Consider the following 12857-nt stretch of genomic DNA (forward strand, 5'->3'; position numbering starts at 1 on the left):
ATGCTTTTTCCAATAAACCAAATATAATATTCTAGACAAGCGTTTTTAAATAAAATAAACTAATTTAAAAAAAAAGAACAGTTATTTGCAAATTTACCTGTCAAGTCCAAAGTGTAAAACCTTTTTTTTTTAAAAACCACGTTGAATTTTTTTTGTTCTTTTTTAAGAGAAACCTTATAATCTTGTTATATTGATCAAAAAATTTTGTAGAATTACAATTTTTTTCTATTTTATTCAAAGTTTTTTTTTTTTTTTTTTTTTTTTTTAGATATTAAAAACAAAAAAGAAAATTCACTCCATAAAAAAATAATATATTAAATCAAAAACTCATGTATATTTTTGAGAGAAGAAAAAAAAAAATATCGAAAATTCGAGTGTTTTTTTTTAAAAGCAAAAACTGATAAGTAAAATGTGATCATTTTTCAAATATGGTGCCCCATATTTTAACGCACAAGGCTTGACGGCTCACGCATGTGTTGTTTTTACGTTTTCTAGCCCTTTTTATTCATCCGTATTTCAAAACAGGGAGACAGACAAGAAACACCGGCTTGCTAACACCAGTTAATGCTTATGTAATGGCAGTCTTTTCAAATAGTTGTTTAAAAAATACATAGAATATAAAAAATATGGACAAATTCTCAAATGAAGAATGGAAGCATCCATTAATTAGTATTTTACATAGGTAAGTGATTTTTTTGAATTTATATATATTTATTATATTTAGATGAAGATAAAATTCATTGAATTTTGTGAAATCTTTAAAGAAAACCGATTTAAGAAAATAAATATTTTTCGATAAAACCTCTTATTTTAAAGTTTGGTCTTTGCTCCTTTTATTGAAAAAAAAAATTAGGGTTTAAATTACATTATTCATATTGTTATAAGCTTCGAAAGATAGCGAGTCCAATCACTCCTTTTTTAATGGTGACTTCTAACACTCCTAGTGTAGCAGTCACATCTCTGGAACAATGGATACAAAACAAAACAAGTTAACTGAAAGCACATATAGGAGATATTCCACAATAATATTTCATTGGAACCATATGTATCGCCAATGGCTATTTATCTGTGGTTGCTGCGAAACAAGCATCCCTATTTTCATCAATTATTTACTGATAAGTGTCTATTGGACTCAACTTCCACATTTCTAGAAATTAAAAGTAAAAAGCTAACTATCTTTGCAAATAAAATTTTGGTTGAGATGGTGCTAAAAACAATATAAGAATTTAAAATTTGATGAAAATTTTTTTTTAATCTATTTAATATATTTACGATTAAAATTGTGATATAGAGTATAGATTAATTTTTGAACTTACAATTTTTTTTTTCATTTACAAGACTAACGTATGAATAAAAAAAAACTAAGATCTATAGAGAACTAAAACATTGTTTTTTGGGGAGTTTGTTCATATACTAATAGAAACGTGATTGGTTGACAAAGGAATAAGCACAGTACACATTACCAAGGCAGCAGTTTTACAATGTCGATACAATAGTTTGAATCTAATGTAATTGGTTAGTGAACAATTTGCTGATTTGTGTGAAAATTCCTTATGAACAAATAATGCAAAAATGAAGAGAATTGTGCAAAAAGAATTTCTTAAAAGATATTTTTAAATGAAATCGAAATCCAGTAAAAAATAATTGTGACACTGTAACTCTTGTAAATCAAGAAATTTGCAAAGTTGTTTTTTTTTTGTTTTTTGTTTTTTTAAAAATTATGATATTTGACCCATCATCCAATCTTGTAAATATGAAATCCATTATTTGAGGGGTGGGGGTGGGGGGGAAATTATCTTGCCTGCAGGAAAATGGTTGCCGATTAATTGTTCTAGAAAAACATATTCAAATAAAATGGAAGAGAAGAACGACTTCTATAAAGCTTACGACATGAAATTGCTTAAATGAGAAGTATTTTTGCATCAGTTACGTTATATGTGAAAGAGTATTTTCCGCACTAAAAACACGGATCATTTTAAATTCATGCATATGCCTTCTCTATGCAACGAACATTGTGTGTATCTGTTCCACATGAACTAAAAAATTGCTGGGTTGATTTTTATTGAAATTTCACATGAAGGTACTTTATGTGCCTGGCCATGTTCTTAGTTTTTGTGTCGGAATGTCTTCGATAAGTATTGATAATCAAAATAATCTGATAAAAGAATGGCCAGGTAATTTTGATTAAAGTTAACACCTTACACAGCCTAACATCACAAGCGAATTTTAGGAGTTTTATTGCCACACAAGCCGAAAGGCCCAATATATAAAATCAACAATAGTTCCTTTGATATGACAGGAGCGTGTTCGAAATGAATGTTTCTGTTCAAAGCACAATTTCACAATGATACTCGACTTTTTTCATTTTAAACTTAAATTCAAACCATTTTCACCGCACAATCAGTAATGCCAGGCATATGAAATCAACAGTAGGCCCTGGCACTTAACTTTTGCATTTTAAACTTTAATGCAAGCCATTATACATAAAAAATAATTTTATAAAACCAACAGTAGGTTCTCTATAGGGTAATGTAGACTACAATATATCGTGAACTTGGTCACTGCAAGAGGCATGTGAAACTTCCTCCAGGGGCACCACGAATGTTCCTCAATTAGAGTAGGCAATCAATTGAAAAATGGGCTATTTCATCAATTTCGATGGCAATAAAAATATGGGAGTGAAACATTGATCATTAATCAGTCAATATCGCTTGAGTTTTAAATAGCATTTTCCATTTTTTGTCACACGGCACTGGGCTGTACGTTTCAATGGTGCATACAACATTTAATAGACATTGCAGGTAATAGATGCTTGACTAAAAGAGGGGACACAGAATTGAAAATATCTCAAGTTGGGGTGCAGCCACCAAGGAGATGTTTCTAGTGTGAAAAAAATGTCTTTTTAAACAGGGAATCATATTAAGACCAACCCAACTGAGAAAAATAATGTTACTAGATGAACTCCAGATTAACTTCTTACGCTGGACATTGTCTAGTCATTATCATGACCTATGTTATAGGTCACCATTTGACCACGCAGAAACTATAATTTCCAGTCAGAGAAAAAAGATTGCAAGAGATGAGAAAGAGCCAGTTAGAGCCGGCCTTTTGAGCAGAAAATCGGCAGTTGGAGTTAGATGTTCAAGGAGGTAGTCTTTTTCCCCCAGGACTGTTAATTAGACCGAGGTGCCTCTTTGGGAAAGGTGGGCTCTTGGGACTCTTAGCTAAAGGATTGTGTTGAGGAAACATATTCTAGTTTGATCAGACAAAAATTTCACTTTGCATGTCTACTGTTCAACTTGGGAAAAACAAGTGACCTGAACAGAGCAGAATCTGGTGTGAATTAAGCAAGTAGTCTGTACATGGGATGCCTGCAGACCTTCCAAGTGAGGGGGGGGTGAAAAACCCACCTGAAAAGGAGAAAACAGTGAGGACATCTTCAGATTGACATGAAGTCAACAAGCAGTCAGCTCAAAAGTTAGTGTTGTAATAAGTAACAAAATGTCAGCACACAAGAGATTTTAAACCGCATGGAAATGAGGCTGGATGGTTAACATGACTAAAGTAACCAATGATCAATGAGATTACATGCTGACTTAGGTAAGAAAGAAAATTTAGTGTGGGCAATACAAAAAGTAAAATTTTCATACCAATCAACTTTAGCCTGGGAAAATACCTTCAGAGTTAAACGGCCTTTCCAAATTAGAAGGCATACTTTTCCGCAATTGGTGCACAATCATGCAAGTAATTTGCGCACAATCAGTTGACTTTTTTTTTAGACCTGGGAAAGCGCAATAATATTTCCCATATAAATTAATAATGAAATGCTTTATTAAAATGATTGACGTTTTAGTGTGGGAATCAGTTGAAAATATACAAAAAGTATCTGCTTTTTAGAATGGATACATGTTATGAAAGTTTATTCACTGTATTTTATTTATATTTGGTAAAAAAAATAAATCACATCAACATCAGCTAAAGTTACTCAAGTAACAAAACTCCAGAACCATGTTAATAACATTGCCATCAGAACATACTTTTTCTTCATATCACTGGTATACTCAATGATTGTTAGTACTACAAAAAAGTGTTCTAAACACCCTTTCCACAAACTGAACAGAAACTTTGCAATAACACAACCACTGATCACTCTCAGACTTAACAAGTCGACGTTAATTGTTTCAGATGCAAGTATAAAAATCAGCATAACTCATCTCTTTAGAAAAGCCATATGAAATTAAGACACAAACGAAAAATAAGATTTACAACAGATGAACCTCTACTTTAAAATTAAGCTGTAACTCAATGCATTGTTAATTCTAATATGACTAAATATTTCTAGACCCCCTCGCCTCGCTTCCCACCAAATTGGGCACACTGAAACGTACCAAACACATATATATCAGAGATGAAGTGACCAACGACAACATACCTAATTTACATAACTTTTTCACATTTCATAATAAATTTGGTGTTTTATTCATTTGCAATTTTATTATCTCATTTTCTAATATATGCAATAGCTTTGTCAGTATTAACAAGAATTGATTTAATAAAAAAAGATAAATTATTAAACTTTTACCAAATTATTTGTAGAAGGTAAAGTATTTAAGGTAAATTAAATTTAACTAATGATAAAGAAAAATATACAATACATAAGGAAGAGTTCAGAAAGAGAGGATGACTGACTAGCATCCTCCAGCAAGCAATGCCAATTTCTTTTTTTTTTGTTTTTAAATTAAGTCAAGAAATTTAAGTAGAAAGAAAAAAGTCCCCACACAAAATCGCTTAGGTGAATTGATTTCATCTTTATTTCTTTACAGTCTTTGTTAAAAAGAGATAAAGTTATACAAACTAACAAAATATTAATGTCTATATGAAAAAATTTCAAAGTTTTGTTTTTTGGTTTACAAACTTATGGAATGTTTATTATTAAAAGTTTGGCTTCAAGTATTTCAAGTACATACTGAAAACAAACAAAATATAATTTATGGCAAAATTGTCACTGAACAATGTTAGCGCTGTTTCTTTAATACAAAGATAGCCTGTTAAATTTTCACTTTCTTTAAAAAAAAAAATAAATAACATCTAATATATAGAAATGTTATTTTTTTTATTACTTTAATTGCCCATGGTGTACAAGTTCTCGCAGATTTGAATATAAAGAATATTCAAGAAAAACTTTAATGCCTACCCTGGGTGTTTTCAGTCTCAGTCTCTTTACAAGTATTTGTCAGATAACCAGACAGAAGGATATCTCCAATTTGAAGTAAACCCTGGTCAAATATAGGAAAATAAATGGTGCCATCTCCACAAGTTATCCAACACATTGCCTAGATCATGGACAGCTACAGCCTTTCTATTAATAGAAGGCAGCTTTTGATAAAAATGAAAGCCGTAAACAATGAAGAACTCCATATAAATAAAAGCAGAAATAAAAACTTGCAGACCGGCACTCAGAATAAAAGATACCCCAACCCATTTATATACAATGCAGAAAGAGGGAAACAATAGTGTAAACCTTCCCATCTCTGGAAGTGGCACTCCAACCATGACAGATCAACCAGGAGTAGATATCAGAACTTGATTAAATGGATCCTGGCCTCCAATCTCGATATGCAGTAATAAAAAATAAGTCTTAAAAGTCCAGCGATGGCTGTTGTACAAAATGTATTACTGTTTGCTGCCACTATTCTAAATTTTAGAAGTGAAGCAACGCATCAAACGAAATCCTAGCCGAGAAAATCAAAGAAACCAACCTCTCTGCCAGGACAACTACATCACGTGCATTAATACTTTTACAAAACGAGAATCCATATATCCTTGCCCTAGCTGTGGATGAAACAGCAGAATAGAATAAGTCAGCGTTTCTCAACCAAGATTTCCTGGAACCCTAAGGTTCTATAAAACGTCCCAAAGAGTTCCACAAAAATAAAGGAGACAAGATAATGCACTTTCGATTTTTTGTTTAATTTCATATCCGTAATTTTGCTAAACATACGTAATGTATTCTTGCTTATTATAATAAAAAACATTGTATAATAAAAACATTGTATAATAAAAACTCATTAAGCTTACTAAAAATGATGCAACATTTCTTGGTTCTTATTCCGTTTATATTTTAAGTACTATATGATATTCGTTAATTATGTTATTTTTAATTATAATCCTTCCTTTATTCTTGACTTGTGACCATATAAGATCTGTCCAACCATAATACTTTTCTTTTTTTTTTTTATAATAAAAAAAAAAATTAAAAAAATTAAAATGAGGAAGATAGCTTACCGGATAGTACGACTTCAACAAGACTGTTCTCTTTTACTTCACTGGCCGATTCAATTAAGGTGAGGATATTCGGATTCAATCCATCGTGACGAAAGAGAAGAATTTTATCAGCTAATCCATAAAAATGATGCTCTGGAAACTAAAAAGACAAGAAAAAAGCGATGTTCATCATGTTCAAAAGAGAGTGAAAATAAAACATTTGATTTTTCAGATTTCTTAACACTTTTGCTAACAAATTTAGTAACACTTTTGCTAACAAATTTATTAAATGCTAAAACTTCTTGGAAACAATTACGTAAGATTTATTGAAGAAAAGTTGCTTAAATATAATAAAATGTTTGAAATTAGTTTTAATACAGAAAAAGAGGCAATGCTGATAAAAAAAAAATTATCTAAAAAGATTTTTTTTTTTTTTTTAACAACTGTGGATATACATATTTCTATTGCTAACATGTACAAGGTTTGTTAAGAATAACATTTGTTACGGAATATGCATTGGATTTAGCTGAGAAAAGAAGAGTGCAATGAAAATCCAGTGAGAGTAAAAAAGGGAAATCCAGAGTGCGAGAGAACAAAAAAAAAGGACAAAAGGGAAATAGAGAAACTGTCTCTTGAAAAACAGTGAGCAGAGAGGAACTATTTCCCCAGAGACAAATCATTCTGTCGTTCAAATGAGAAGGCATGCAACAGCAAAGTTAGAATCTCCAAGAACGGAAACGAAGTTAAAAGACAAGAATTATTCCTGCCTCATCTCTACTACACACAATGCCAGTTTTGCAACGGCCTTAACATATGGTTTGCCTTGCATAAGCCTATCTCCGTGTATGTTTGCAATATGAAGACTGAAACCATTCTACAATGAACTTATTCCATCTCTTATCACCAAATGAGTCATGAGAGGCGGTACTAATGAAACGACAACCGAGTGGGCAGAATAAATGTCGAACAGGAGAAACTCAAATCTAAAGGGTTATGGTCAGCTTTCACAACTTCGGACATTTACGTTTAGTCATCATTTTAAAGCTCTTATTTCTCCGGATTTTTTTTTAGTTTGTTAAAGGTGCCCTTTATCTCGGCAAATCAAACTAATATAATGTCGATTAAGTGTCTGCAACCATAGATACCTTATTAGATTGATGCCGAGATGACCAGCCTATGGTACACGTGCAAACAATGGTGCATTAATAAGTGAAGCACGAAATCCCAGAGATAAAACTATTTGTCCATGAAAAAAAAAATGAAACAGAAATTTAAGTTTTGGCAAAAAGATTTGTCCAAGATTAATTATCATCTAAAACAGCAATTCTAAATGTGCACTAGGTTTCAGATTTACAATACATGTGATCAAACTTATGCAAGAGCAAAATACTTGTGAGAATCACTTAAAATATGCTAATAGGTTTGATTTGGGATGGACCACCAAGAATTTGATTTGTTCACTTGAAAACAACAAAAACAATCATTCTACATATATGAGGTTCCATACTGCAGTTATCATTCAATTGAGTTCTCAAAAATAATGGTCAGCTTCATACGGGACACCCTAGACAGCAATTTTTTGTTTATACATTAGAAGCCGGTTTTCTCAAGTTGTTTTTTCTGTTGCCGTCCCAAATTTCTATTTGTTCCAGCAGATGGGCAGCGAGGGTAGTGTTTTTTTGTTTTTGTTTTTTTGAGAGGTCTGACGGTTAGTTTTCAATGGCCCTTGGAAAGAGGATCTGTTCAGGTCAAGTATTTTGATTTGATTGGGCCAATAATTCTAATTTGTAAGTGATGTTCACTTAAAGAAAACGAGCACAATTTGTCACCCCCCCCCTGGAAAACCCTTTGTTTTAAAATAAAAAATAAACAAAAATCTATCAACATAGCAACATGCAAAAATTTAAATGTAAACAAGCATCTTGCAACTCCACTCTCCACCAAGGTTGCACCTTATAAACCTGTCCCCTACCACAAGTAGGCCTATATGCTTTTAGTGACAGCATACCTTGTTCGGTGTATTATAAAAAGAAAAGAGAAAATAAAAAGTACAGTGATCGATTTCGATAACTTACTTTCCTCTGATAGCACTGTACAATGTTTGCTAACAGTTGATTTGATAAAAATTGTCTGAAGATTCTCAAAACAAAGAAACTTAGCATGAATGAAGTCAAGTATTAAAATGAAAAAAGTCGTATTTGTATGAAAGTTTCTCCTTTCATACAAATCATACTTTTCATAATTTGTAGTTTTCAATTGATATGCTAACCAGCAAAATTCATAGTCTGTCTATGAATACTATTTTACTAACTACTTTCCACTGAGGATAAGAGCCATTCCTAGAAACTATTGAATAAGGAACGTTTTTAGTTTCCAATTTATATTCTTTGTCAATAAATTTGTTGTAAATCTAATTTACAGAGTTTGAACTCAATTTCTTATATCGATTAGTGGTGGGACGATTAATTGGAATCGTTAATCGTAAGAATCCTGTATTTTGGGGGGAATCGGAATCGTTAAAAATACCTTAGATTTACGATTCTTTCATTACGATTCTCTAATTTTTAAGTTGAACTGTTTGTTTGAAGTGAGATTAATGCTGTCAAAAATTTTTGATAAAAACGTCATAGAATTTTTCATAACATATTTAATATGATATACAAGAATTTTTAACTACTTTAAAGGTAATCTTTATTTATCTTAATGAGTTTTCTTATTCCGTCACATACATAGGCGCTGTCTGTTTTGAAACTTTGAGACCCATGATTAGTTATCTGTTGCGAAACTTTAGGGGACGCGAGATAACATTGTTTTCATTTGTGAGCGAAGTTTATGTATAAAACAGCCTAACTACATCAAGTCCATGAAAAAGTTGATGAATACTTAACCCTTAGAGAAAAAGATTTTACAGTGCTTTCATGGCGAGTAAATTATAGTGGTTTTTCCCACTGGTGACTAAAAAAAAATTTTTAAGGGGGGGGGGGCTTATTTCTTTGGCAATTTTTTTTTTTTTAGTAAATGAATGAAAAATCTGATTAGTAAATGAAAAATGTCTTGTCAACCTTTATACTTTTTAAAAAATAAAACAAGCAAAGTCAAATTATTCAAACATAGAACAATACATATACTTTCTATTTTCTGAACGAAGGCTGTTCAGGAAATATTTCTAAAACTAAAGTGAAACTTATCATGTGGTATCAGTTCACAAAACTTTGAAAGTCCGGTCAGCTTTTTTGAAGTATCCAAAAACAAAAAAGTAAGAACTACATATTATGCTGACTGACGGTTCCACTTAAGGTCTTTCGAAGCCTACAAAAGAAAACAATCATTTTTGTATCTGTTAAATAAATGCAATAAGTTTTTAATTTTTTTTCTTTTAGAAATTTATATTTCATTAAAATTTTCTGCGAATGAAGCAATTAAACATTTCTTTTGGAACTTCTTTGCACAACAAAAAAAAATGTGAAAAATTTATTAAAAAAGGAAAAAAAAATTAACTGTTTTTTTTAATCCTTTGAACCCTAACTTTGCAAACTAACTAGTCCTTAGAGCCGTTCAACTAAAGGACTGTAGGGGCTTGGTCGACATTCACCGATGCCTGGTATCAAAGCCCTTACCAAAAAATAAAAAAAGGTTGTCAGAAACATTATTAAGGCAGAGGCGATTTCGAAAGTTCAATAAATGACTTATTTAACAATAGAAATAAATAATTATCAAAAATTTACTTTTTTTATATAGAAATAAAGAAGTAAATTAAAACATTAAATAAAAATAAACATTAAAGGACGATAAGTATATAATTATATAATAAAAATGTAGAAATAAACCAATTTACTTAGATTTAAAAAATAACATTTTTATTGTTAAAAATATTTTTTGAAAAGTCAAATAAATAGGAATAGTTTGAGGCGATTGAATATGAAAAGCTAAAAATTTTAATCAAAGATTTAGTTATTTTTAAATTTTACTTAGAAATAATATTCTAGAAAGTGGAATAAAAATCAGTTAGCGATTGAAGCTGCAAAAAAAAAAAGTTAAATTTTAAAGAATTATTGAAGATAAAGAAAAAATAAAAACAAAAAAATGAATATCAAAAGATAAACAAAACATGTTATTCCCTTGAAATTTGATGTTATTGTATTTTTGTTGAATTAATCATGACTTACTTTTTCTTTATATTTTTTAATATATTAAATAATTCCTGACATTGATTGTTATTAATTTGATGGTGCATGTTTAATTCATGGTTAAAATATTTGTTTTGACTTATCTTCAACTAGCTAAACAGGACCTCAGCCGCTTGGCTAGCGAGCGGTATGAAGGTCAGGTAGTTAGGGCTAGGTTAATGAAAGTCTCTAACGAAGCTGTGAACGTTGACACTGTTGAACGTAAGGCTGCTCTAAGGCGTGGTTCGGACGGGTACATTCAGAAAGTACATAACCTGGAAGGACATGCCCTTGTGTCGACTCGGGAGATCTGCGAGGGGTTTCAGGAGCATCTATCGGAGCGTTTCACCCAACTATCCAAACTCAGGGTCGAAGAGTTTGGCAGCTATTTAGCCAACTTGCCCCGCCTCACGGCAGCTCGGGCGGCTAGCTGTAATGGTCTTATTACGGAACATGAGGTCATTACTGCGTTGAAGCAGATCGGCTACAACAAGTCCCCGGGGCTTGATGGTTTACTCTATGAGTTCTGCTTGAGGCTGTCGCCCATGTTGGTCCCTATTCTGAAGGATGTGTTCAACCATTGGTTTGCTCAGGGTTCCATCCCTGGACAGGTGACCAAGGGAGTGATCACATTGCTGAGGAAAGGTCAACGGCATGGTGGGGTGGAAAATTTTGACGATTTTAGGCACTTGACTCTGCTAAACACAGAGTTGAAGATTTTAGCAAAGATTCTAGCGAATCGCTTGCAGGTTGTCACCACTGACCTGATCGAACCGGACCAGAGCTATGCTGTGAAGGGGAGATCGATTCAAGACAATCTTCATTTGATTCGCTCGATCACAGAGGGAATAGAAGACGACACCGAAGCCGCGCTGATCAGTTTGGATCAGTTCAAGGCAGTCGATAGGGTCGACCATCGGTTCCTGGGATCTGTGCTAGAGGCCACCGGATTTAATCCGGACTTCCGCAAATGGATCTTTGTCCTGTATGATAGGCCAACGGTAGCGGTGCAGATCAACAGTAAGCTGTCGGAGTCATTCGCTGTCTCCCGGTCGGTGCGTCAGGGTTGTCCGCTGTCGCCTCTTTTGTAAGTCCTGGTGTTGGAACCCCTCCTTCGCAAGTTAAGGGACGAGGCGGCTACACCAGTCCTGTGCGGAATTGCTTTACCTGGAGGCACACGAGCCAGGGTTTCCGCATTCGCCAATGACGTCACCGTGTTCGTGTCTTACCCCACAGATGTTCAAGTGGTGGTCGAGGCGCTCGCTCAATACGAAGAAGTCACAGGGGCCGTCTTCAACCACAGCAAGTCTGTCGGCCTGCGGTTGGGGGCCTGGACCGGGGTAAACTCGCTTCCAGGTATCTTCAGCTGGACTGATGGACCGGTCCGTATTCTCAGTGTCTGGTTTGGACCGGGACTTCAACTGGAGAGAAATTGGTCGGAAGTATATGGCAAGGTCAAATAGTCGGTCAAGACTTGGATTCGAAGGAAACTGTCCTTGAACGGTCGGGTGGAGGCGTGTGCTACATACGGCTTTCCAGTTATCCTTTACTGATTGTCTGTACTTCCTCTCCCTGCACAACACCTAACCCGCTTACAAAAGCGCCTCGACTCACTTCTGTGTGACGGGGGTAAGCATTATGTGTGCAGAGAGATCTGTGTCCAGAGTCCGAGCAAGGGAGGCCTGGGTCAGCCCAGTCTCTTGTTTCATAAAAACGCCGAGAGATTGGCTTTCTTGGGTCGTTTGCTTGAGGAGAACGCTCCTTGGGTCCCTGCGGTTGAGAACTCGTTTCCCAATCTCAAACCCGACCCCTTGGTAGAAGGTCATCGTAAACCGAGGGGGGGGATCCAAGTTCTTTGCCGAATGCCGGACCGCTCTTAGAGCTTTGCCGGGGACTAATGTCCTCGATCAGCCTAGAAAGAGACTTTATCGGGAACTAGTGGTGGGTACCACGAAGGATCCTCTTTGTAGCCGGTTAGGTTGGTCGATTGAGGTTATCCACTCTCAGTGGAGTTGGGCGCTGGGACAGGATTTTCTGAAAAACTGAATTCTCCCTGACCTGGCAACTGGTCCGAAAAGCACTACCCCTCTTCGACGAATTCAGCATGTACAAAAAACAAACAAGGGCCTAGTGCCTGCGCTGTGAGGAACACAAGCTCGAATCAGTCGAGCATGCGTTTTTCAGTTGTAGCCGGATCCAGGCCCTATTGAAGTACGTCGGAGAAGTAACGGCTCGCATCGACGGCGAGTGGCCGCTTGATCTCGACGCAGGATATTTTGTGTACAACATGGAGCCACCATTCCCCAGGGAGGAAAGAATGGTTTCCCTGGCGATCCTAGCAGTAGCGCGTATGGTCATTTGGATCACGTGCCTCAAGTTGGTCCGCGAAGGGACATCTGTTCCAGATCGGAATCTGATCGTTTACTT

The 12857-nt window shown here is 34.5% G+C and overlaps 1 protein-coding gene across 3 annotated transcripts in view; it reads right to left on the reverse strand.

The window, feature by feature from the left end:
- The window catches only part of LOC145260539 (serine/threonine-protein kinase D3-like), a 370628-nt gene that overhangs the window by 205635 nt on the left and 152136 nt on the right, over positions 1-12857 (reverse strand). For all 3 annotated transcript variants that reach the window (XM_080118751.1, XM_080118754.1, XM_080118753.1), the window contains exon 2: positions 6286-6424. In XM_080118751.1, coding sequence (XP_079974877.1) covers positions 6286-6424 — 139 coding nt within the window. The remainder of the gene's footprint in view (positions 1-6285; positions 6425-12857) is intronic.

Source organism: Euprymna scolopes, chromosome 36 (genome assembly GCF_053919585.1).
Source record: "Euprymna scolopes isolate OS-2025 chromosome 36, ASM5391958v1, whole genome shotgun sequence".
In the NCBI taxonomy this organism is placed as follows: Eukaryota; Metazoa; Mollusca; class Cephalopoda; order Sepiida; family Sepiolidae; genus Euprymna; species Euprymna scolopes.